The following is a 24683-nucleotide window of genomic DNA, read 5'->3' as shown; positions in this document are numbered from 1 at the left end:
TTTAGTATCTAAACCCTTTTTTTTTCTCTTGGGAGATTGCTGCCACCAGTGGGAACTATCCCACTCATCTGCTGCTCTCTAGCAAAGGCAAGCTTTTCTTTGGCCAGGGCAAGTTCTTCCCTTTCAATCCTCAGAGTAGCCTGTATCATTCTGGCTTCATGCTCTCTTCTCTGAGGGGAAGTCAATCTCCTCTGGGGAGAGTTCCTTCTCCTCTGAGAAGAGGCATTAGAGTGCAGAGATCTATTGGAGTCCCTAGAAGGAGATCTATTTCTCCTAACTCCAAGGTTAGGCCTAATTAGGGTCAGTACTGGGGGTCCCCCAGATCCTTGCCCAAGTAGGTCTAAGTTGGCCCTAGTGAGTCTGCTGACTAACTCAGGACCCTTGTCTGCCTCATCCCCAGAGAGTTCCTCAAGATCCTCCTCCTCAACTGCATTTTCAGTGTCAAGGAGGTCTGGATCACCAAGGTGTCCCTCTAAGGCTGGCATATTCCCATCTCCCTGAGATGCTTTCCTAGCATCATAAGTCTCTAAGAGACCTAACAGAAAGGGAGTGGTGGGGTTAGACCCCTGTTTCAATTTCCTGGAGGTACACAAGTGTCTCAACTCCTGGAAATTGAGAGCTGCATATCTTGAGATGACCTGTGGAGGGTCAATAACCACAAGGGGGGTCTCAGTAGACTCTCCATGGGTAGACATGCTTTTCTAGTGAGGTGTAAGTGGTGCACTTACCTACACTATATGTTTACCTACTGATCCCTTGCTAGAGTTGTAGTTTAGGGTGTGCTAGGCCCTAGGAGCTACAACAGCTGGTTCAGTAGAACTCAGAGTATTCTAAGCTAAGTTATATGTACCTTAGTACTTATGTGATCTTTCAAATGATATTCTTAGGATATGTGTGGTAAAACAACAGCAAGCTCAAGTCCCAACCGCTGCTCACCAATGTGAGAAGTTGGCCTGATATGCAGTGCTCACTATTCTAGTGATCACTATGTATCAGTCCAAACAACCCTTATTGATGATTGGTTGTAAGTCAACCTTATAGACCAGCTATCCTAGTAGCATGGATACGAGCAGTCTAAGGCTAAGACTCTAGAGGGCGTGTTAAGCCAGCTGTTTTACCATCACATTACCCCTTGAACACCAAGTGAAAGGACACCACACAAGTTGTTATGAAAAATAAAGTATATTTATTTATAACAAGACTACCCTGGCTCTTTATGAGACAGGGAGCTAAGCACACAACAAAACTCTTAAGAAAATACTTAAAGTCGCACAATTTACACAAATGCCCGAGGGGCACGAAAAACCATATACACAAGAAGTGGAATGCGAAATTACTAGCAGGTAAGTACTACTTTTCTAGACTGTAGAAACGCTAGGCCTACAATGCTGAACCCTTAGATTAGAAGCAGGGGACCTAGGGACGCCGTGTGCAGAGTGGGAACTCTCACGCGTAATGCGGGAACAAGTCTATGGATACTAGCAATCACAAAGTTACTGTTCTCGGGCGAACCCGACTAGGTGGGTCGAAAACAAGAGTGGATCCGAACACTTAGTGTGTTGGACTATGCTGGAGCACCGGAGTACTCAGTTTACCTAGCCCAGGGGCTGCGGCTGCATAGGGTTCAAGTTGCGTCGGAAACCCTTGTTGAAGAACCAGGAGCCTGAAGAAAGAAGTTGCTGGCAGGCGGCCAGTGAAGAAGTTCGTGGTGATCCAAGCCTGGATCAGGGAAGAAGAAGACCTGTAAGCAGAGGGGACCAAGTTCTGAATCACTAGCCAGTGATTTAGGTGGGCACCAGGATGGCACCGGACGAAGTCACCTCCACCAGGTGAGTGGGCGCTGCTGGGCTCTGCAGTCTCTCGGACCAGGAGGCGTTGTCGGCGACCAGGATGGAGGTGCGAGCTGTCCCACGAAGATACTTGCTGTCGACGTCGCTGGACCCAGGATTGGGGCAACAAGTCTTGGCAAATGCAAGCCCACGCGGTGGACTTAAAATGGCGTCTGGAGTGGACCAGGAGGGTCCAGGGTGCTCCTCTGTTGGAGGGGAGCAAGGGCTAGTCTGGAGCAACCAGACCAGCGGTGTTTGTCGTCGAAGTTCGTCGTCAGAGGGCCACTAGCCAACGGGCAAGCGACCTGGACAACGCGGTGAGCAGCAAAGAGCAGAAGGGCCCCACGCAGATCTCGTGGATGCAGGGGAGCTGAACTTCGGTGCTGGAGCTGCTCAGGGTCGGGGCTTCTCTTACCCCAGAGCACTCAGTCGAGGGTCACTCGGTGGTCGTGCTGGACAAGCGTCGTGCAGTCTTCAAAGATGGCCGGTCCCTCGAGGTCTCGTCACACCCACGGATCACAGCTGGGCTGATGATGCAGGTTGAGGTCAGAGGTGCCAGGGAAGCTGGTTCTCGTCGTGCTGGGCAGTCTTGATCCGGAGGAGAGACTTACAGCAGACCGCGATGCTTGGGTGGTGCCTGCTGCTGCAGGGTGACTACTCCTTAGTCACAAGGGAGAAATCTTGAGAAGAGTCTTGAGTTCCTTTCGTGGAAAGTTGGTTCAGGATTCAAAGATGATCTGATTTGGAAGGGGGCCAGTTCCTACCTTTATCCTGCAAAAAGGGGCTGGCACGCGACTAAGTCCTGCCCTATGGGTGGGACTAGGAGGGGGGTGGTTACACCCCTCTCCTTTGGCGGGCTTTCCCCAGATCAGGGGCTGGAGTGTCCCTGGAACTGGTTCAAGCCGGCCCATGCACAGTGAGCACCGGGGTGCCACTTGCAGTCACCTTCCTCTAAAGCCCTGCCTACCTAGGATACACAAAATCCTGTCTGGGACGGTGCTGGCACCGCCCCTGGCAGGAAACCCTTTGTCCTTGCCTCCTGCGCTGGGAGGACTCCCAGCAGCAGGGGGGCAGACTTGTGTCTCGGTGGCAGCATCCATCTTGTGGAGCTGAGGCTATGTCTGACTTTAACCGGGGTTACAGGTTACATACATGTCGTGTCCCTCTAGAAGGGTGGAATGCTAACCCCGTCGCCAGAATTGGCGAGGGGTTAGTATTCCAATTCGTATGACACCTTACTCGACATGTTTTGATAAAGCGATACCAGAGTTGGCATATAACCGCGAGGATTATAATGCACTTAAGAGTATATGGTATGCGTTATCATGGAACAGCTATTAGGACTTGGTTCCGCAAGCTGCAAACGGGCTCAGCTCATGCCAGAGCACCATTTCACCCTATCCCATGCACTCTGCCTTCAGGATTGTTAAGGCCTGCCATAGGAGTGACTGATAGGAATATAGGTGTCCATTTTAGGTTTAGATATAGGAATACTATATCTAAAGCAAAGGGTGTTTACACCACCTTGCCCCAGCTGTCAAGCAGCCAGTTGTGTCTGATTTAGTTAGTCAGCCCAGGGGTGGCATAATACATGCTGCTGCCCCTGGGAGACCTCTGGGTGCACCTCAGCCCTGGGTACAGGGACTTGGAGAGGGCCCAGTGCCAATTCAGTACCTGGGTACAATTTGGAGTAGAGAGAACAGCTAGGCTGTGGGTCTGATTAGCAGGCCCACAGCCAGGGAAAGTCGTAAACCAGTGAAGCAAAAAGCAAAAATCTGGGTGATCATAGGATTGCAGACCCTACTCTCCTACAGTGTGGTGCTGATGAGGGCTGCCAAGGCCTTGGGCCTTGAGCTCCCCATCGCGGCCGTGAGGACTAACCTCCTCACTGAGGTCCTTACACCGCAGTCAAGCCCGGCCGAGCCTCTGCTGCCTTTTAATGAGGCCTTGACCGACGTTCTGCTGGGCACTTGGTCCAAGCCCGCTACGGGTTCGCCCGTAGATAGGAACGTGGCCAGACGCCACCGCCCAGCCCCGGGCGACCCATGTTTCCTGTCCTCCCACCCTACCCCCGAGAGCCTGGTCATCCAGGCCTCCAATTCCCAGACCGCATTCCCGTCCGCTCCCCCGGACCGGGAATCCAAGAGGTATGACCAGTATGGGAAGAAGATCTTCTCATCAATTAGCCTCGGCCTGCGGTCTTCTAACACCGCCTGCCTCTTGGGACGTTACACCCACTCTGTGTGGGATAAGGTCGCGGAAGTGCTGCCAGAGTGTCCGTTGGAGGTACAGGCCAAACTCGGCCAAGCCCTTGTGGAGGGCCGGGATGCAGCCAAATATTCCATCCGGTGTGGGCTGGATACCACTGACTCGCTGGGTAGAGCGATGGCAACGACGGTGGCGGTCAGACGCCACGCCTGGCTGAGGTCCGCCAACTTCTCGGCAGATGTCCAGAGCACGCTTATGGACATGCCGTTCGATGGCCGTCGCCTCTTTGGCGACAAGGCAGACCATGCGCTTGAGCGTTTTAAGGACTCCAGGGCTACGGCCAAGTCCTTAGGCCTCTCGGGCCAGCGCCAGCAATCGGCTGCCTATCACTCCTTTCGTGGCCACGGAAGGGGTGCGCCCACACGTGCCGCCAGCCACGCACCGCAGGGCAATACCCAGCGCGGTGGCGGCCGTGGGAACCGCCGTCCAGGTGGTCGGGGGCAGCGGCGAGGTCAGTCCACACCTTCCCCCGCAGCATCCGCCTCTAAACCCTCCTAGTCCGTGCTTTCAGGCCCATGTGACGCCAGTGGGTGGCAGGGTTCGCCATCACCACCTCCACTGGCGCACTGTCACGTCGGACAGGTGGGTGCTGCAAATCGTCCGAAGGGGCTACTCCCTCCCCTTCGAGGCGACTCCTCCAGCCATGCCACCGCAGAACCACCGTGTATCGGGGGATCACTTGCGACTTCTGCAGGAGGAAGTTACGGCCCTCTTGGGCAAAGGGGCCATCAAGCGCGTTCCTGGGCCAGAAGTAGGGTGTGGTTGCTACTCCCACTACTTTCTGGTACCCAAGAAGGGCAAAGGGGGCCTACGCCCTATCTTGGACCTACGGAACGTCAACGGCTTCCTCCGGAAGGAGAAGTTCAAGATGCTGACACTGGCTCAGGTCCTGGCTGCCCTGGACCCAGGAGACTGGATGGTAGCGTTGGACTTGCAGGACGCTTACTTTCATATCCCCGTCCTGCCTGCCCACCGGCGCTACCTGCGGTTCATGGTGGGCCACGAGCACTTTCAGTTTACCGTGCTCCCCTTCGGCCTTACCAGCGCCCCACGGGTGTTCACGAAGGTGATGGCGGTGGTCGCAGCTCATCTGCGCAGGTTAGGGGTTTCAGTCTTCCCCTACCTCGACGACTGGTTGTTGAAGGCGGGCTCGCCCCAGACAGTCGTCAGCCACCTCCAGACGACGGCAGACCTCCTGCACCAGCTGGGGTTCTCCATCAATGTGCCGAAGTCACACCTGTGTCCCTCTCAGAAGCTCCTCTTCATCGGAGCGGTTCTGGACTCGGCGCGGTTTCGGGTTTATCCGCCCGAACAGCGGGTCCGGGATATTCAGGCTCTGATTCCCATCTTTCAGCCGTTATCCCGGGTTTCGGTCAGGTTGACGCTGCGGCTTCTGGGGCTGATGGCCTCCTGCATCCTGCTGGTGCATCACGCCATGTGGCGGATGCGGGCTCTGCAGTGGGACCTGAAGTTTCAGTGGGCCCAGCATCAGGGCAACCTCTCCGACCACGTCCTGATCTCGGAGGGCACTGCGAGACAGCTGCAGTGGTGGCTTACGGACCGCGATTGGGTCAGCGGCAGATCCCTCTCCCTTCCCCAACCGGAGCACATAGTTGTGACGGACGCGTCCCTCCAGGGCTGGGGAGGCCACATGGGAGAGGCGGAGATCAGAGGCCTCTGGTCTCCGGCGGTGGCCCGGCTCCACATCAACCTGTTGGTGCTACGGGCGATTCGTCTAGCACTGAAGGCATTCCTCCCCTCTGTCCGGGGGAGTGTAGTGCAGGTGTTCACGGACAACACCACCGCCATGTGGTACTGCAACAAACAAGGCAGGGTGGGGTCGTGGATCCTTTGTCAAGAGGCTCTTCGCCTTTGGCAATGGCTGGAACGCCAGGGCGTGACCCTGGTGGCTCAACACCTGGCAGGTTCTCTGAACGCCAAGGCGGACGAGCTCAGCCGTCGGTGCATGATGGATCACGAATGGCGTCTGAACTCGGACGTGGCGCAAGACCTCTTTCAGCGATGGGGAGAGCCTTGGTTAGATCTATTCGCCACCGAAGAGAACGCGCAATGTCATCAGTTCTGCGCGTTGGAATTTCCAAGGCGGCACTCGCTCGGAGACGCTTTTCGTCGCGAGTGGAGTTGCGGTCTGTTGTACGCCTTTCCGCCTATACCACTTCTGCCCAGAGTGCTGAAGAAGATCAAGCGCGACCGGGCCCAAGTCATCCTTGTGGCTCCGGACTGGGCGAGAAGGTACTGGTATCCAGAGCTACTCAGTATGTCAGTCGATCCCCCGGTTCGTCTGCCTCTTCAGGAGGACCTTCTGTCGCAGCAGCAGGGGACGGTCCTCCACCCGAACCTGTCCAGTCTCCACCTCCATGCTTGGAGATTGAGCGGCGACAGTTGAGGCCATTTGACTTGCCTCCTGAAGTCTGTAACATCATTCTGGCAGCCAGGCGTCCCTCCACAAAGTCGGTATACGCCTGCAGGTGGAACAGATTTGTGGCTTGGTGCACAGCAAAGGCTGTGGATCCACTTTCTGCCCCTCTTTCTGAGGTTCTTCTCTTCCTTCTTTCTCTTGCCCAGCAGGGCTCTGCTCTGGGCACTATCAAGGGCTACCTTTCTGCCCTTTCAGCCTTTCTCAGGCTACCTGATCAGCCTTCTCTGTTCAAGTCCCCTATTGTTTTTTTTTTTTTTTTTGAAAACCTTTATTTGCATCAACAGGATAGACAAGCGTGGGCCCACAACCAATCCGGCCGGCCACAATTAAAATGAGCAAAAGTCAAAATAAGCAACAGAAGGCCAGCTGGCAGGCAGGCAAACATATTTAAAACAATGTTAAGGAAAGGACAAGCGACATTAACGGCCCAATATCAGGATCAATGAGGTCCATTTTATAATAGGGGACAAGGCTCATGGCAGATTCATAAAATACGGAAAAAACAATAAACAAAAATACACCCTCGCCAAAAATGGGAAGAGGAGGGGGAAGGGAGGGGGGACGTGAAGACACGAGTCAGCCGTAGCACAAAACAAACGCAAAATATAGTAGATAAGCATACAAGTACTACCAGCATCTCACGCCCCCCACCCAATAACACGCTAACGAAGGCAAGGGGAGCAGATAAACTGCACGATCGAAACCTACTCGCCATACGAGCCTGGGGAAAAAAGGGGGGGGGGAGGGAAGGGGAGGGAGGAGGGTAAGGGGAAAAATAGGGGGGAAACAGAGGGGAGGAAACCAATAAGGGCAAGAACAGGGAAAGGGGAAGAAGGAGGAACAGAGAAAAAGAAATATAAAAGGAGAAACACAATCGTGCAAGATGGGCGCCACCCCGGGCCAGGCATCCCGCGGCTAATAATACAGAAGAAAGTAGAGAGCTGGCGAGAAGAAGGGTATGGCAGTCGCGACGGAGCATCGAAACAGATAAAAGTGGCATAGCGACAGACCCCAACCCACTCATGCCAGAGAAGCGAGGACAGAAGCGGCACCGTTATAAAGGGATAGAAAAGGGCCATAGAACCGAAAAAAAATATCTAAAAGACCCCGCCCACCCGTCCCACCCCGCACCCCTGCAGAAGGCTACGGCCTACCCTCCAAACAGCGTGCCTGTCGCCCTAATCCGAAACCCGAAATATAGTAAAGAAAGAAAGTAGAATAAGGAGACAAAAAAAAGGGAGGAAAGGGAATATGAAACAAAAATAAGATGTGAGGGAGGAGCCAGAGGATATGAACAAACACACTCGGCTACGACCCTCCCCCGACCAGCAAATGAATAATTATCAAATCAATGCTACACCTTCACATACAGCAAAAACCCGCAGGGGGGGGGGGCAGGGGGGGAAATTTTAACGTTTCACAATGTCAAGAGTACAAGCATCAGTGCAACAGACAGGTAAACCAGCAGTCTATCAGTGTCTTGCAACTTACCCCCAGCCCTTCCTAATCACGAAACCAACCCAATTAAGGATAACATGAAGCGGACCACCCAGCACAGAATAATCGTAATGTTGACCAGGGTTACGGCAATGATGTAGAGTAGGGAGAGCCACCATACTAATGGAATACAAAAAGTCAATGAAGCAAGTCAATTGTAGCAGCAGCGACAGGGCAAGCAAAAGCAAGCCGGAGTCCAGTTTCGCAGTTCGACAATGCAATGGTACCCCACCAGGACAAAAGCTCGAATCCATCGAAGCGGGAGCAAACAGCGGTCCACCGTAGTTCCAAATTGTCCGGGAAGGAGCAGATCTCCGCGTCGTGTGCAAGTCCTCGAAGTCCGGGCGGTGAGAAAGCGGAGGTTCAAAAGCCACCGGCCCATCAAGCGGCCGAAGAACAGAGACAGCAACTCCTGACGCAGCCGAAGGGGGCAAAGCAATGGAGGCATCAGGACGACAGGGGTGCATGAAAGAGCGACGACCCAAAATGGCGGCGGGCCGCATGCGGTCGGGAGAAGCACCGGGGGCCAAAACAGCGTACAAGGACATCAAGGCGTCCAGGACATCTCGGAGCGTGGGCGCTTGAGCACACGCCCAGGCCTCCGCGCAATCCGGCCAGCAAGGTTCGTCGGTGCAGAGCGGATCACCCTCCACGTTGTTGGTAGCCATTTTGTGAGTTTCGCCGCCCCGCACTCCACCGTGGGCCCCCAAACAGTTCCCAAATGTAGGACTTTACAGACTTCCGGAGCTCAATGGGGGGGGCCCCCTCCGAACAGTGGCGGGCCCCACAAGCGAGAGCCAGGCGCGGGGTCCAGGGCTGCCGGACAGAACAAAGGCGAAGGGACCCCTTCACACAGTCAGCCCCCGACACATCTCGTCCCCCTCCAGCCGCACGGTCCACAAATCGGGGCCGGTTCAGGATCGCCGGGGCATACACACAACGGCTCCCACCAGTGGCCCACTCTCGCGTCCGGGGCTGGCAATCTCAGCACCGCCGGTCGGGTCCCACAGGCGAGGTCCCGGTCTCGAGCGCCCGGAGGCCCCAATCCCACCGAGGGCACAGCTGCGGACCCACAGCACGCAGGAGCCTCCGGACCAGACGGTGAGTAAGAGTGGGTCGTTAAATTCCAAAATCTGTAGTGAAGTATCATCGCAGTACAGGATATATTGCAGGATATTCGAGGGTGGCCGGAGGGCCGATGGAGCCGAGCTAAAAGGCGGCCATTACGCTCTCGAGCTAGGCTCCTCCCCCAAGTCCCCTATTGTTAACAGATTTCTTAAGGGCATCGCTCACACGTTTCCTCCTGTTCCGTTTGTGATGCCTCAGTGGGACTTGAACCTGGTTCTTACATTTCTGATGTGCGCTCCCTTTGAGCCACTTCACAACTGTCCTCTTCGCCTTCTGACTTTGAAGCCTGCTTTCCTGGTTGCCATCACCTCTGCCAGGAGAGTGAGTGAGCTCCAGGCTCTTTCTTGTACTCCACCTTTCCTTTCTGTCCATCCGGACAAAGTGGTGCTTCGTACCAAACCTTCTTTCCTGCCCAAGGTTGTCACGGCCTTTCACATCGGGCAGTCCATCACCTTGCCTACCTTCTTCCCGCCACCGCATCCCTCTAAAGAGGAAGAGCGGCTCCACCGTCTGGACCCAAAACGTGCGCTCTCTTTCTATTTGGATCGCACACGCCAGTTCCGGGTGGATGACCAACTCTTTGTTGGTTACGTGGGCACTAAGAAGGGGAAAGCGGTGCACAAGAGGACCATCTCCCGGTGGATCATCCTGTGTATCCAGGCATGCTACTCCTTGGCTAGGAAGGAGCCCCCGGTTGGACTGCGGGCTCATTCTACCCGAGCGACGGCGACCACCACTGCCCTGGGCAGGGGTGTGCCTTTGCAAGACATCTGTCAGGCAGCTACGTGGGCATCGCTGCACACGTTTGCGAGACACTACTGCCTGGACAGTCAAGTCCGGAGGGATGGCTTCTTTGGCCGTTCCGTCCTCCAGGACTTTCTGGTGTGATTATTGGTTCGCAGACCCACCACCGGGGTTGGTATTGCTGGGGTATCTATTCTAAGGTACGGAATCTAATACTAACGTGTCTCTTTCAGATGCACAAGTTACTACTTGTGTAACGATATATCTGTAAGAGACATTAGTTAGTATTAGATTCCTTACCGACCCACCCATCCTCCCCGTTCTGCGAACCAATATCTAGGGTTAGGGTTGTCCCCTTCAGGGCCCTAGTTTCAATGGCACCAGTGTTGGTTTTTAACATGGCTCTGCGTTTCTGGCGCGGAAAAGCTGTGTCTAAGAACTGACGTCAGCACGCGGAGGCGGCGTCTAAGTACTCCGACGACGTCAGACGACGCCTACCGACGCGCAAGGGTACTGCTACGCAAAAATTTCCGGATCCAGTCTGACGCCTGGGGATATTCTAAGGTACGGAATCTAATACTAACTAATGTCTCTTACAGATATATCGTTACACAAGTAGTAACTTGTGCATATGGGCTGAACATCTCCGAAGGTAAAGCCCATTCTGGAGAAAATTCAAGACCACTCGCCTCCGCCAGGTCCTCGAAATAATTCCCCTCCAGCTCACCTTCTTCCAAGTCTGAATGAGACTCACAAAATCTCTGTTCATCTAGGAGACGCTGAGCCTCTCTCCTAGACCTCAGCTTAACTCGAAGTGCAGCCGGATCCAATGTCGAATCCGACGGTGCCGGAGCCGACGTCGGAATCGAATCCGATGGCTTGGAAGGATGTTCCATAGACTTGCTTGGAGCCGGCGACGCCGGAGCCGGAGTCGTCGACTTCGGTCGAGCCGACGTCGATATCGGCGTCGACCTCGGTGGAGCCTGGTACTGCCACAGCGGGGTCGGGGCTGGCATATACGGCATGAAAGGTGCCGGAGCATATGAGTGAGGTACACCCAAATTAAAAGCCATTGGACCCATGGGACCCGAAGGTGCTCTAGAGGGGTGCCATGATCTTGAGAAAACACCATACATAGCGTTTAGAAACGCAGAAGGGTCCTGACCTGGAGCTGGAAATGGTGGATGCTCAGGGTGACCTCGAGGTAGATTTGAATCTGTTTCATTAACAGGATTCGAAGTCTCCTCCTCAACAGGTACTCCATCGGCGTCCTCCGGAGTCGAAGATGGAGCCGGAGACGGAGCCGGAGTCGGATCCGGAACCGGAGTCGGAGAATGGACTAGCGACTCCGAAGGTGAGGCCTCACCTTCCTGATCCGACACTTGTGGAGGAATTACCTTCATCCTCTTGGGAGATTTCGATCTTGAGCCAGATTTATCATCCGAATGATGTCGGGACTCATGTCTCCTCTTCTTATGTTTTTTACGAGAGCTGGAAGCGTGATCAGATGAAGACTTCGAGACCGACGCCTCACGAGATCTCGACCTGGATCTCGACTTCGATCTCTTCGAGTGTTTTGAAGATCTTCTAACTTTACTCGCCTTCAGCTTAGCCACAAGAAGTTTTGACTCTCTTTCTCGTAGAGCCTTCGGATTCATCTTCTGACACGACGAACACCCATCCACGTCGTGGTCAGAGCTCAGACACCAAATGCAGTCTTGGTGTGAGTCCGTAACGGACATCATCTTCCCACATTCTCTACAAGGCTTAAAACCTGTTTTCTTTGTTGACATGACAATCGAGTAAAAAGGTCAGAGAATGGAGAATCTAAGAAATATAGTAACAAAGTACCAGAAGCTACAGAGTATCCCGAAACCGTTAGCGTCGACGACGCGGAAAAAAGGGAACTGATGTCATCACGCCGGCGTGGGCCTGTTATAGGCGTCGGTGACGTCAGCGGAGTCACGAGCGATGTCGTGTCTCTATGACGTCCGAGTCCACGTCGGCGCGAGGCTACAAAAAGAATTTCCGAATGTTGCTGACGCAGGGGGATATTCACAAGGTGAGGAATCCACACGGCAGATGTATCTATCAGAAGGGCAAAGTACCCATCCCTACAGAATTGACTGTCCAGGCAGTAGTGCTTGGTAAACATGTGCAGAGATGGCCATGTTGCTGCCTGGGAGATGTCCAGGTCCGGAACTCCAAGTGCTAATGCAGTGGTCGCAGCCTTGGCTCTGGGGGAATGAGCAAGCAAACCCTCAGGGAGTTACTTCTTGGCCAGTGCGAAGCAGATTTTGATATAGTGCACGGTCCCTGGAGAGATAGCTTGTTTCAGTAACGCCTTCCCTTTATGATCTCCGACATACCCCATGAAGAGTTGTTCACCCACCTGGAACTCTTTTGTGGAGTCAAGGTAAAAAAAAGGCTCTTTTTGGGTCCAGCCAGTGGAGTCGCTACTCTTCTTTAAAGGGATGAGGCGGAGCCAAAAGGTAGGCAGGGTGATGGACTGGCCTACATGAAAGGGAGTGACCTTGTTTGGAAAGATGTTGAGGCACGAAGGATTAGCCAGATGTCATTGCCACTAGAAAGGCCAACTTGATAGTTAGAAGCCTGAGACGATAGTTATGTAGTGGCTCGAAAGAAGCGCACATCAGGAAAGTCAAAACTAAATTTAGGTCACCCTTAGGCATGGTGAAGGTGGTAACAAGTGTCGGAGGCCTTTTAGAAACCTATTTACAATAAAGGACTTGAAAAGGGATGGCTAAACAGGCAACCACAGAAATGCAGAGATGGCAGAAAGATAGCCTTTTAAGGTGTCCAAAGGAGAGCCCTGCTGGGCAAGAGAGAGAATAAATAGAAGGACCTGAGAAAGTGGGGCAGAAAGGGGTTCAACCTGTTTTTCTGCAAACCATGCCACAAATTTGTAAATGGCAGGCACATACCGTCTTGGTGGAGGGATGCCTGGCAGCCAAGATGACATTACAGACTTCGGGCGGAAGGTCGAAAGCTGCCAACAGTCGCCACACAATTTCCACGCATGAAGGTGAAGCCTTGACAGGTTCAGGTGGAGAACCCTCCCCTGCTGCTGAGACAGAAGATCATCCCAAAGGGGCATCCTAACGGTCATGCTCGATGACTCAGAATATCAGATTCTCCAAGCCCAGTCTAGAGCCACAAGGATGCGTTGGGTCCGGTTAGTCATGATCTTCTTGAGAAATCTGGGCAGGAGTGGTAAGGACAGAAAGGCAGGCAGGAGGCCTGACCTCCACTCAAGATGAAAAGCATCTCCTAGCGAGAGCAGTCTTAGAAACTCCAGCGTGCATAACTGCTGACATTGTGAATTTCTCAGGAGTTATGACATCTCATGTCATAACTCCTGAAATCTCATCAAGGCTCTCCACTCTGCTGAAAGAGACCTTGCACCACATCCAGATGAAGACACCATTCTTGATCCACTAGTCATTTCCGGCTGAGTTTGTCCACCCTGATGTTCAGAGAGTCCGCCAGGTGTTGAACCACCAGTGATATGCCTTGACATTCCAGGCATGCCAAGAGGTGCAGGGCCTCCTGACAAAATGTCCATGATCCCACCCTGCTCTGCTTGTTGCTGTACAACATGGCAGTGTTCTAGCCTTCCCTCTATGAATGGTAGAAAGACTTTCAATGGCAGACGGATCACTTGGAGCTCCAACAGGTTGATGTGGAGTCCGGATTCTACTGGAGACCAGAGGCCTTTGATCTTCAACTCTCCCAGATGGCAACCCCATCTCAGGAGGGACACATCAATCACTTTGCCATACCTAGATGGGGAAGGGAGAGAGGTCTGCCACTGACCCAATCGAGGTTCGTTAACCACCACTCCAGATCTTTTGCAGTGCCCTCCGAGATCTGAACCATGTTGGAGAGATTTTCCTGATGCTGGGCCAATTGGAACTTCAGGTCCTACTGCAGAGACGGCATATGCCAGTAGGTATGTGTCACAAGCAGGATGCAGGAGGCCATGACGCCCACCAGCCTCAGAGTCAGTCTCACCGAAACCCAGGTTAGAGGCTGAAACTTCAGTATCATGGCCTGGACTTGCCATTCAGGAGGATAAGCCCGAAACGGCAATGTGTCCAGAACATCTCTGATGAAAGGGAGAGTCTGAGAAGGTGTCAGGTGTGACTTCCGCACAATTATAGTGAACCCAGTAAGTGCAGGAGGTCTGCTGTAGTCTGGAGGTGGGAGGCGACTGCCTTGGATGAGCCTGCCTTCAACAGCCAGTCATTGAGATAGGGTAAGACTGTCGCCCCTGATCTCTGCAGATGACCTGCAACCATCACTTTGGTGAGCATCCAACAGGCACTAGTAAGGCCAAAGAGCACAGTGAACTAAAAGTGCGCGTTATCCACTGTGAACCACAGGTAACGTCTTTGGGCAGGCAGAACACAAGTGATGGAACAATGCTGCCGTAAATAAGCAATGCAAGTCTAAGAGAAGGAATCTTTAGGGTAGCAGCTAGTAAGATAGGAATTCCATGCATGGGTTGTGAAACATTCATCTTTCCATATTCTTGTTGGGAGAGACAGCTCTGGAGGCATGACATGCAGAGGATTAGGAAGTAGTTGTAGCTGGTAAATGAAGGGCATCAGTTCTAGAACTTCCAAAACCTTACATCAAATACCACGGCAAGACATACACATACGTACATGTGTCATCTGCCAAGATATTGCATGAGGAAGTAAAAAAAGACCGGTCCAATGATTGACTCATTCCTAATTGGGCCGATTCAAAAGGGAGCATGCTTGAAACTAGGCTTGAAAATGCTTCAGGAGGTGAAGTCCTTGACTATTTTCAGTTGTGATACTTCTCTCTTCTTCCTCACATTTTCGCTTAACCACCTATTTTGCTCTCTTGGATTAGAGAGTGGTTTGTGGGTGGTTATATGAGGATTTAGGGTACTAGATAAGGGATATAAAAGGTCTGGCTATACCTAGTGGCTAGATGAATCAGTGTTGATTTAAAGAGTAGACTGATATCTTACGATGTATCACATTAAACAATCAAAAGATTGAAACATAAAATTCCACAACTGACTGAAAGTGTCAAACATGAAACAGGCCCCTTGGCAGCTTTGCATTTAGATGGGAAAATAAAAATCAACAAACATTTCCTCTTTAAGATATTGACAATTTAATATGTTATTGTTTTACTGCTTTACATCTTTTTTGTGTTCCATATTCTGAAAAGTGTCTCATAAGGAGCAATTTCCATCATTTACATTGACTCTTCTCTTTTCAAATGTTTTCATAGCCAGTGTTTACTCTGAAGGCATAAAGGATCACATGAAAATAAACTGTTGTAATGGGAAGCGTCTAGGATAAGTCTTGTACCAGTAACTAATCATTTTCCAGAATTCACCGGTTTCTGTGAAGAATGGATTTCTTTCCAACAGTGCACCATTTAAAACATCATATGCATGGTAAAAGAGATAAACTCCATCCTGAAGCATGACACTCACATATCTTTCTTATTCAGCCAATCGTAAAGTCAGACATTTCACAGAGTGTTCCCAATTCCCTTATTCATATTATGACTCCAAAAGGATTAGGACTGATTTTAAAAGAGCTGACCATCCTCTTGGTCAGGTGAATAACAAATACTGACAAGTCTAGAATGGAGAAAAGTTAAAAAGCCAGGAACGCAAAGGAGAGACGATGTGCTGCGCATTCTCCCATTTGCTCACCTTTTTATTTCTCATAAAGCCACAGTTTCTGGTCCTGACTCTGTGGAAAAAAAGAGGGCCAAATATAGGAGCAATTGAAAATTAAAAGTAAGATGGTTCATCTACACATGACTTTTATTATAAGGAATAATAATCCAGTGTATAAGGATAGTGGATTCATTTGTATACATGTATTGCACATACATGCATTACTGATTGCAGGTAGATGATATTCTTTAAGGTTGAATGCTTTGTTTTGTTTATTTGATAAAATCAATCACATTTATTGAATTGAAAAAATAAATTTTGTACAAAACCTCATTTTGAGATTTTGTACCTGGACTAAAGAGTGCACCTGTGCAAGTCTTAATGAAGATGGCTTAAAGTTTCAAATATTAACTGTATAATTCTGATGTTCAAAATCACCTTCTTACCTCACAGATCACTTGCTTCAAATGAATCATCTTTTTGGTCCAATTCCATCTGTTTGTCTAGCAGTAGCAATCTATAGCAACAAAAAAAAAATTTCAATGAAAGTATGTATCACTACCAGATATGTTCGATGTATTAGTTACTCGTGTATGTAATGATATTTTCAAGATTCAGGAGAACTACTTAATTATAAAACAAATTACAAATGCCTAAATTCATTGAAGCCCTGCAGTCTCTTGTTCCCGATTCTAATACCGATTCACTTTGGATGAAGTCCACATTTATATGAATATCACATAAGAACTTCAACTAAAATATGTACATAATTCAAAAATGAAGTGAATGACCTGAATCTCACACTACATTTAGGTCATTTCAGTTGTTGACATTTGTGTTTGTTTTGAGAGAAGCATGTGGATATATAAAAGATCCAATGCTGGAGAAAATTGCAACATGCTGTTAACAAATGCGGAAATCTGCATACTTTGCAGATTTCTCATGCCCATATTTTCTTATTTATGAGCTCTGCAAGCCGAACTATGCACATCCTGCATTTCTAACTCAGTGAAAAAAATACAGTTTAAATTGGATCTGTGCATAAGGAAGTTACGCTAAGAAAAAGCTTTGTGAATTGGTTGCTAAGAGTTTATTGGAAATAGTAAATGTGTAAAAATAAGCCTTACAAGTTTATTGAGAATACTGATGTAGAAATGGAAACAAAAGTTACTTAACTGTAACTACAGAAGTTACTTAACTGTAACTACAGCTCTTCAGTCTTGGTATCTTTCAAAGATTCACATGCTTAATTTTCAAGAGTACATGTTCAGGACATAGGGAATCCTTTGAGATCTGCTCTTTTCTTAACAGACAAGGATTTTTCTTTTATATTTTCTTATATTCTTGGGATTCATTCAACCTCAACCAGATAAGGTGGGCAGGCTATGATCCTTTTTAGGTCTCGCGCCTAGTGTTGCAGTGCGCAGCACTGCTCACGCAGCGAGAGACTTCTTGTAGGGGGTTTCAAAAGGAACCTAGGAATCACACAAGCGCTTTTTCTTTTGTCCTACGCTATTGGCCTTTGCGTGCGTCTTTTTAACAAAGACAGCACGCAATTGGCCAAAGGCGGGCGCATTGCTCCGCCCATGGCCTATTGGTGTCGGTTACCCGCAGGCTCAACATATGTTTGCAATTATCATGCACAGAGGCGTGCGCGATAATAGGAAACAGATGTCTCGGAGTGGCGCGCGCTCGTGCACCACTCACGGGCTTGCGTCCATTTCTTTTTTTTGGATAGGTCTCTGGTCTCCTGTTCAGTGTAAGCAAGTGTGTTGACTGTCTGATAGCCTTTTGCATACTTAGAGCTGCAGTGTGTTCTCATCCCAACAGAAACCTCAAAATTGGTTAGATAAGAACAAAGCAGTGTTCCAAGCACAATTAGGGTCCTCCAACCGTTCTTTACTTTCTGGTTGATTTTTGGAAAGACGGACAACACATCTTTAAACATTAATGCCGTAAGCTATTTTCCTATGTAGATTGTGCTGGCATTTTGTAGTATACTGGCTTCCGTGTCATTGAGTGAAAAGCCAGGTCTTGTGAATGTAATCTTTGTTCAGAAGAGATTGTAATGTGTGCAAGGTTCAAGGCTTCACAAGCAGCTTGTTATCATACCGGGTGGGTGTTGGCTGTTAAAGGTTTGGAAACCGTTGCTTTGTAGCAGTGAGATCTTCTGAAGGTTTCTGTAAATAGTGCATGCGTACGTAGTTTTCAGTGGTTTTGCTAACGACCCTAACTGGGGCATACGTGTCTGTGTTGTTTCCGCTTCTTCCATGGAAGCGCAAGAGAGTGTAAAGATTCCCATAATTTTTTTAGGTGTCTATGAAGTTCCTTTTTGGTTTTCCTTCTTGGCACTTGTAGGAGAGTAGGGTCTGCAATCCTATGATCACCCAGATTTTTGCTTTTTGCTGCACTGGTTTACGACTTTCCCTGGCTGTGGGCCTGCTAATCAGACCCACAGCCTAGCTGTTCTCTCTATCCAAATTGTACTCAGGTACTGAATTGGCACTGGGCCCTCTCTAAGTCCCTGTACCCAGGGCTGAGGTGCACCCAGAAGTCTCCCAGGGGCTGAAGCATGTATTGTGCCACCCCTGGACTGACTAACTAAACTGACACAACTGGCTGCACAACAGCTGGGGCAAGGTGGTGTACTCACCCTATGCTTTAGATATAGTATACCTATATCTAACCCTAAAATGGACACACAGATCTCCTATCAGTCACTCCTATGGCAGGCCTTAACAATCCTGAAGGCAGAGTGCTTGGAATCGTGTGAGATAGTGCTCTGGCATGAGCTGAGCCTGTCTGCGGCTTTCGGGATCCATCCCTTAGCCGTTTCCATGATATCGCATACCATATACTCTTAAGTGCATTATAATCCTCGCGGTTATATGCCAACTCTGGTATCGCTTTATCAAAACATGTCGAGTAAGGTGTCATACGAATTGGAATACTAACCCCTCGCCAATTCTGGCGACGGGGTTAGCATTCCACCCTTCTAGAGGGACACGACATGGATGTAACCTGTAACCCCGGTTAAAGTCAGACAGAGCCTTAGCATCCACAAAATGGATGCTGCCACCGAGACACAAGTCTGCCCTCCTGCTGCTGGGAGTCCTCCCAGAGCAGGAGGCAAGGACAAAAGGTTTCCTGCCAGGGGCGGTGCCAGCACCGTCCCAGACAGGGTTTTGTGTATTCTAGGTAGGCAGGGCTACAGAGGAAGGTGACTGCAAGTGGCACCCCGGTGCTCACTGTGCATAGGCCGGCCTGAACCAGTTCCAGGGACACTCCAGACCCTGACCTGGGGAAAAGCCCGCCAAGGAAGGGGGTGTAACCGCCCCCCTCCTGGTCCCACCCATAGGGCAGGACTTAGTCGCGTGCCAGCCCCCTTTTCCCAGATAAAGGTAGGAGCAGGCCCCCTTCCAAATTAGATCATCTTTGGAATCAAGACACGACTTTCTACGAAAGGACATCAAGATTTCTTCTTCAAGATTCTCCCTTGTGACTAAGGAGTAGTCACCCTGCATCCGCAGGCACCATCTTAAGAACACTGCGGTCTGCTGCAAGTCCTTCCTCCGGAATCCGACTGCCCAGCTCGACGAGAACCGGCTTCCCTGGCACCTCTGACCTCTACCCACCTCTACAGCAAAGCTGAGAACCGTGGGTGCGACGAGACCTCGAGGGACCGGCGATCTTCAAGACTGCACGACTTCTTTCCAGCACGACCGCCGAGGGATCCTCTGGTGAGTGCTTTGGGGTCCGAGAAGCCCCGACCCTGAGCAGCTCCAGCACCGAAGTTCAGCCTCCCAGCATCTCCACGATCTGCGCGGGGCCCTTCTGCTTTCGGCTGCTCACCGCGTTGTTTGGCTACTAGCCCGTTGGCTTGTAGCCTTCTTAACGACGCCCGACGACATCACTGCTGCCGGTCTGGTTGCTCCAGACTGGCCCTTGCTCCCTTCCAAAAGAGGAGCACCCCGGACCCTCCTGGTCCACTCCAGACGCCATTTTAGGTCCACCGCGTGGGCTTGAATTTGCCAAGACTTGTTGCCCCAATCCTGGGTCCAGCGACGTCGACAGCATCATCCATCGTGGGACAGCTCGTACCTCCATCCTGGTCGCCGACAACGCCTCCTGGTCCGTGAGACTGCAGAGCACAGCGTCACCCACTCACCTAGTCGAGGTGACTACCATCCGGTGCCCTCCTGGTGCCACCTGACTACTGGCTAGTAGTCACGAACTTGGTCCCCTCTGCTTTCAGGTGTCATCCATCTTCGATCCAGGCTTGGATCACTCGAACAATCTTCACTGGTCGCCTGCCAGCAACTCCTTTCCATCAGGCTCCTGGTTCGTCAACGAAGAATCCCGACGTCTTTTCAGACCTATGCAGCTGCAGCCCCTGGGCTAGGTAATTTCGGCATTTCGGTGCCCCAGCATAGCCTCACTATCCAAGGGTCCAGATCCACTTTCGTTTTTGACCTACCTAGTCGGGTTCGCCCGAGAACACTAACTTTGTGAATACTAGCTTCCATAGGCTTTTTCCCGCCTTACGCGTGAGAGTTCCCACTCTGCACGTGGTGTCCCTAGGCCTCCTGCTCCTAACCTGAGTGTTCAGTATAGTAGGCCTAGCGTTCCTAAAGCCTCCGAGAATCGTTACTTACCTGCTAGTAATTCGCATTCCACTTTTGTAGTATATGGTTTTTCGTGCCCCTCGGGCATTTGTGTAAATTGTGCGACTTGAAGTATTTTTATAAGAGTTTTGTTGTGTGCTTAGCTCCCTGTCTCATAAAGAGCCAGGGTAGTCTTGTTATAAATAAATACACTGTTTATTTTCATAACAACTTGTGTGGTGTCCTTTCACTGGGTGTTCAAGGGGTAATGTGATGGTAAAACAGCTGGCTTAACACGCCCTCTAGAGTCTTAGCCTTAGACTGCTCGTATCCATTCTACTAGGATAGCTGGTCTATAAGGTTGACTTACAACCAATCATCAATAAGGGTTGTTTGGACTGATATATAGTGATCACTAGAATAGTGAGCACTGCACATCAGGCCAACTTCTCACATTGGTGAGCAGCGGTTGGGATTTGAGCTTGCTGTTGTTTTACCACACATATCCTAAGAATATCTTGTGAAAGATCTCATAAGTACTAAAGGTACATATAACTTAGCTTAGAATACTCTGAGTTCTACTGAAGCAGCTGTTGTAGCTCCTAGGGCCTAGCACACCCTAAACTACAACTCTAGCAAGGGATCAGTAGGTAAACATATAGTGTAGGTAAGTGCACCACTTACACCTCACTAGAAAAGCATGTCTACCCATGGAGAGTCTTCAGAGACTCCCCTTGTGGTTATTGACCCTCCACAGGTCAACTCAAGATATGCAGCTCTCAATTTCCAGGAGTTGAGACACTTGTGTACCTCCAGGAAATTGAAACAGGGGTCTAACCCCACCACTCCCTTTCTGTTGGGTCTCTTAGAGACTTATGATGCTAGGAAAGCATCTCAGGGAGATGGGAATATGCCAGCCTTAGAAGGGCACCTTGGGGATCCAGACCTCCACAACACTGTAAATTCAGCTGAGGAGGAGGACCCTGAGGAGCTCTCTGGGGATGAGGTAGACAAAGGTCTTGAGGTAGTCAGAAGGCTAACTAGGGCCAACATAGACTTGCTTGGGCTAGGATCTGGGGGACCCCCAGTACTGACCCTAAGTAGGCCTAACCTTGGAGTTAGGAGAGATAGATCTCTTTCTAGGGACTCCAATAGATCTCTGCACTCTAATGCCTCTTCCCAGAGGAGAAGGAACTCTCCCCAGAGGAGATTGACTTCCCCTCAGAGAAGGGAGCATGAAGCTAGGATGAGGCAGGCTACTCTGAGGATTGAAAGGGAAGAACTTGCCCTGGCCAAAGAGAAGCTTGCCTTTGCAAGAGAGCAGCAGATGAGTGGGTTAGCTCCCACTGGTGGCAGCAATCTCCCAAGAGATAGAGAGAAGGGTTTAGACACTAAACACCTGACAAAAATAGTGTCCCCCTTTAAGCAAGGGGATGACATCCAGAAATGGATGGCTGCTTTGGAGAGGGCCTGCACTGTGCAGGGCATTCCCCAAAGTCAGTGGGCAGCTATACTGTGGCTCTCCTTTGATGGTAAAGGTAGAGACAAGCTCCTCACTACAAGAGTGGAGGATGCTAATGATTACCAGGTCCTGAAAAATACACTGGTTGATGGGTTTGGTGTAACCACTGAGCAGTACAGGTTGCTGTTCAGAGACACCCAGAAAACTCAGTCTCAGGACTGGTCTGACTTTGTGGATAGTGCCACTAAGGCTTTGGAGGGCTGGTTGCTGGGTAGCAAAGTTACTGATTACACAGGATTGTATAATCTGATGATGAGAGAACAAATTTTAAATAATTGTCAGAACCAGTTGTTGCACCAGCACCTTGTTGATTCATATCTGACCTCTCCCCAAGAATTGGGAAAGAAGGCAGACAAATGGGTCAGAACAAGGATCAAGCAGAACCAGAACCAGAACCAGGGTGGTCAGAAGAAAGCAGACCAGAAGGGTAATGCTAAGAGTGAACAAAATGACCAGAAGTCTTCACCAGGTCCCCAACAAACCAAAGAGGGTGGGGGTCAGGCTTCCCAGAAGAAGAAGACTCAAGAAGGCCAGTCAAAAAGGTGGTGCCAGTACTGTAAAAGTAAGTCTCACTGGTTTAGTGAGTGCACCAAAAGAGGAGGGCAAACCTCTACCACTACAGCCCCTAAGGCAACTGCACCCCCTAGTACAGTCAGTAGTGGTAGTGCACCTCCCAAGGGATTAGTTGGGTTAACCTTGGGAACTGAGGAGTCTGACAACTTAGTTGGCACACTCACTCAGGCTGTCCTTGTCTGTACAGGGGATATGGATATGTCCCCTGATGTAATTCCCAATACTTTGGGCAAATACAGGCAGACACCTTTAATAAATGGCAAAATGGCTCAGGCCTATAGGGACACTTGTGCCAGTGTCACCATGGTGACACCTAACTTTGTGGACCCTGGACAGATCATGCCAGGTACAGATTTCCTGGTGACCAATGCCAGCAACGTCACTACCAGTCATAGTATGGCGATTGTTGCTTTCTCCTGGGGAGGGGTAAGTGGTCAAAAGAAAGTTGTAGTCAGTTCAGACCTCCCAGTTGATTGTTTGTTGGGCAATGATTTGGAGTCATCACTATGGTCAGAAGTGGAGCAGAGGACTCACATGGAAATGTTAGGCTTGCCAGCACATGTGCTTGCTGTGACTAGGTCACAGGCCAGAAGATGCCCCACTGAACAGGTGCTGGATCCTGGAAGAAAGGACCAGACACCTTCCAAGAAGAAGAGCAGTAAGGGTAAGGCTTTGCCTTCCCCCTTGCCCCAGGTTGAGGATCAAGTCTCTGAGGAGGCTGATCTGAGAGAGCTGAGGGAAACTGAGCCTAAAGAGCTTGAACTTGATCAAGTTGAGTTTCTGGGCTCAGGGGGACCCTCCAGAGAAGACCTGGGGAAGGCACAGTTAGACTGCCCTTCCCTTGAACCCCTCAGACAGCAGGCTGCTGCTGAGGCTGCAGGGAATGCCACAGGTGCCCACAGGGTATACTGGGAAGATGGACTCCTGTACTCTGAGTCAAGAGACCCCAAGCCTGGTGCAACCAGGAGGCTGGTCATCCCCTTGTCTCTGAGAGGTTTCCTTCTCACCTTGGCCCATGAGATTCCCCTTGCAGGTCATTTAGGTCAGACAAAGACGTGGGACAGGCTTGTCTCACACTTTCACTGGCCCCACATGAATGAGAATACCAAGGAGTTTTGTCGCTCCTGTGTCACTTGCCAAGCCAGTGGTAAGTCAGGTGGCACCACAAAGGCCCCCCTCATACCACTACCTGTGGTGGGGGTTCCCTTTGAAAGAGTGGGGATTGACATTGTTGGTCCAATGGAACCCCAGACAGCATCAGGGCACAAGTTTATACTGGTGGTGGTGGACCATGCCACCAGGTATCCTGAAGCTATTCCACTTAGGACCACTACAGCACCTGTAGTGGCAAGGGCCCTAGTTGGAGTGTTCTCCAGAGTGGGCTTCCCTAAGGAGGTTGTTTCTGACAGAGGTACAAACTTCATGTCAGGATATCTGACTGCAATGTGGAAGGAGTGTGGTGTGAACTACAAGTTCACCACACCCTACCACCCACAGTGCAATGGGCTTGTTGAGAGATTCAACAGGACCCTCAAAGGGATGATTCATGGACTACCTGAAACTCTTAGGAGAAAATGGGATGTCCTGATCCCCTGCCTCTTGTTTGCTTACAGAGAGGTCCCACAGAAGGGGGTTGGCTACAGCCCCTTTGAGCTTCTGTATGGGCATCCTGTAAGAGGACCCCTGTGTTTGGTGAAGGAAGGATGGGAGAGACCTCTCAAAAAGCCTGCAACCAACATAGTGGACTATGTACTTGGTCTCCGCTCCAGGATGGCTGAATACATGGAGAAGGCATCCAAAAACCTAGAGGCCAGCCAAGAACTCCAAAAAGCTTGGCATGACCAGAAGGCTGTCCTGACTGTATACCAGCCTGGGCAGAAGGTGTGGGTACTGGAGCCAGTCGCACCAGCAGCCCTCAAAAACAAATGGTCTGGGCCCCACACCATCATTGAGCAAAAGGGAGAGGTCACCTACCTGGTGGACCTTGGAACTCCCAGGAGCCCTCTCAGAGTGCTCCATGTAAACAGGCTCAAGGCATATGTTGACAGGAAGGACATGAGCTTGCTCATGGCCACAGATGAGGGACAGGAGGAAGAGAGTGACCCTCTCCCAGACCTGCTCACTCAGAATCCTGATGATGGATCAGTAGATGGTGTTGTCTTTTGTGGCAGCCTCTCTGAACATCAGCAACAGGATTGCAGGCAAGTTCTGCAATCCTTCAGACATATGTTCTCTCTGACACCCAGCCAAACTGATTGGTGTACCCATGAGGTTGACACTGGAGACAGTCTGCCTGTCAAGAGTAAAATCTACAGACAGCCTGATCATGTCAGAGACTGCATCAAAACAGAAGTGCAGAAAATGTTGGAGTTGGGAGTCATTG

General features: G+C 50.6%; 1 protein-coding gene across 3 annotated transcripts in view; it reads right to left on the bottom strand.

Moving 5' to 3' along the window:
• Window positions 1–24683, bottom strand: part of VWA3A (von Willebrand factor A domain containing 3A) — a 528715-nt gene that overhangs the window by 35292 nt on the left and 468740 nt on the right. For 2 of the 3 annotated variants that reach the window (XM_078665116.1, XM_078665118.1), the window contains one exon: window positions 16048–16118. In XM_078665116.1, coding sequence (XP_078521242.1) covers window positions 16049–16118 — 70 coding nt within the window. In that variant the 3' untranslated portion in view covers window position 16048. Of the gene's footprint in view, window positions 1–15634; window positions 15675–16047; window positions 16119–24683 lie in introns of all 3 variants that reach the window. The other variant, XM_078665117.1, reaches the window with a different exon arrangement.

The sequence above is a fragment of the Lissotriton helveticus genome, chromosome 10 (genome assembly GCF_964261635.1).
Source record: "Lissotriton helveticus chromosome 10, aLisHel1.1, whole genome shotgun sequence".
In the NCBI taxonomy this organism is placed as follows: domain Eukaryota; kingdom Metazoa; phylum Chordata; class Amphibia; order Caudata; family Salamandridae; genus Lissotriton; species Lissotriton helveticus.
This window is presented reverse-complemented; position numbering and strand designations above follow the sequence as displayed.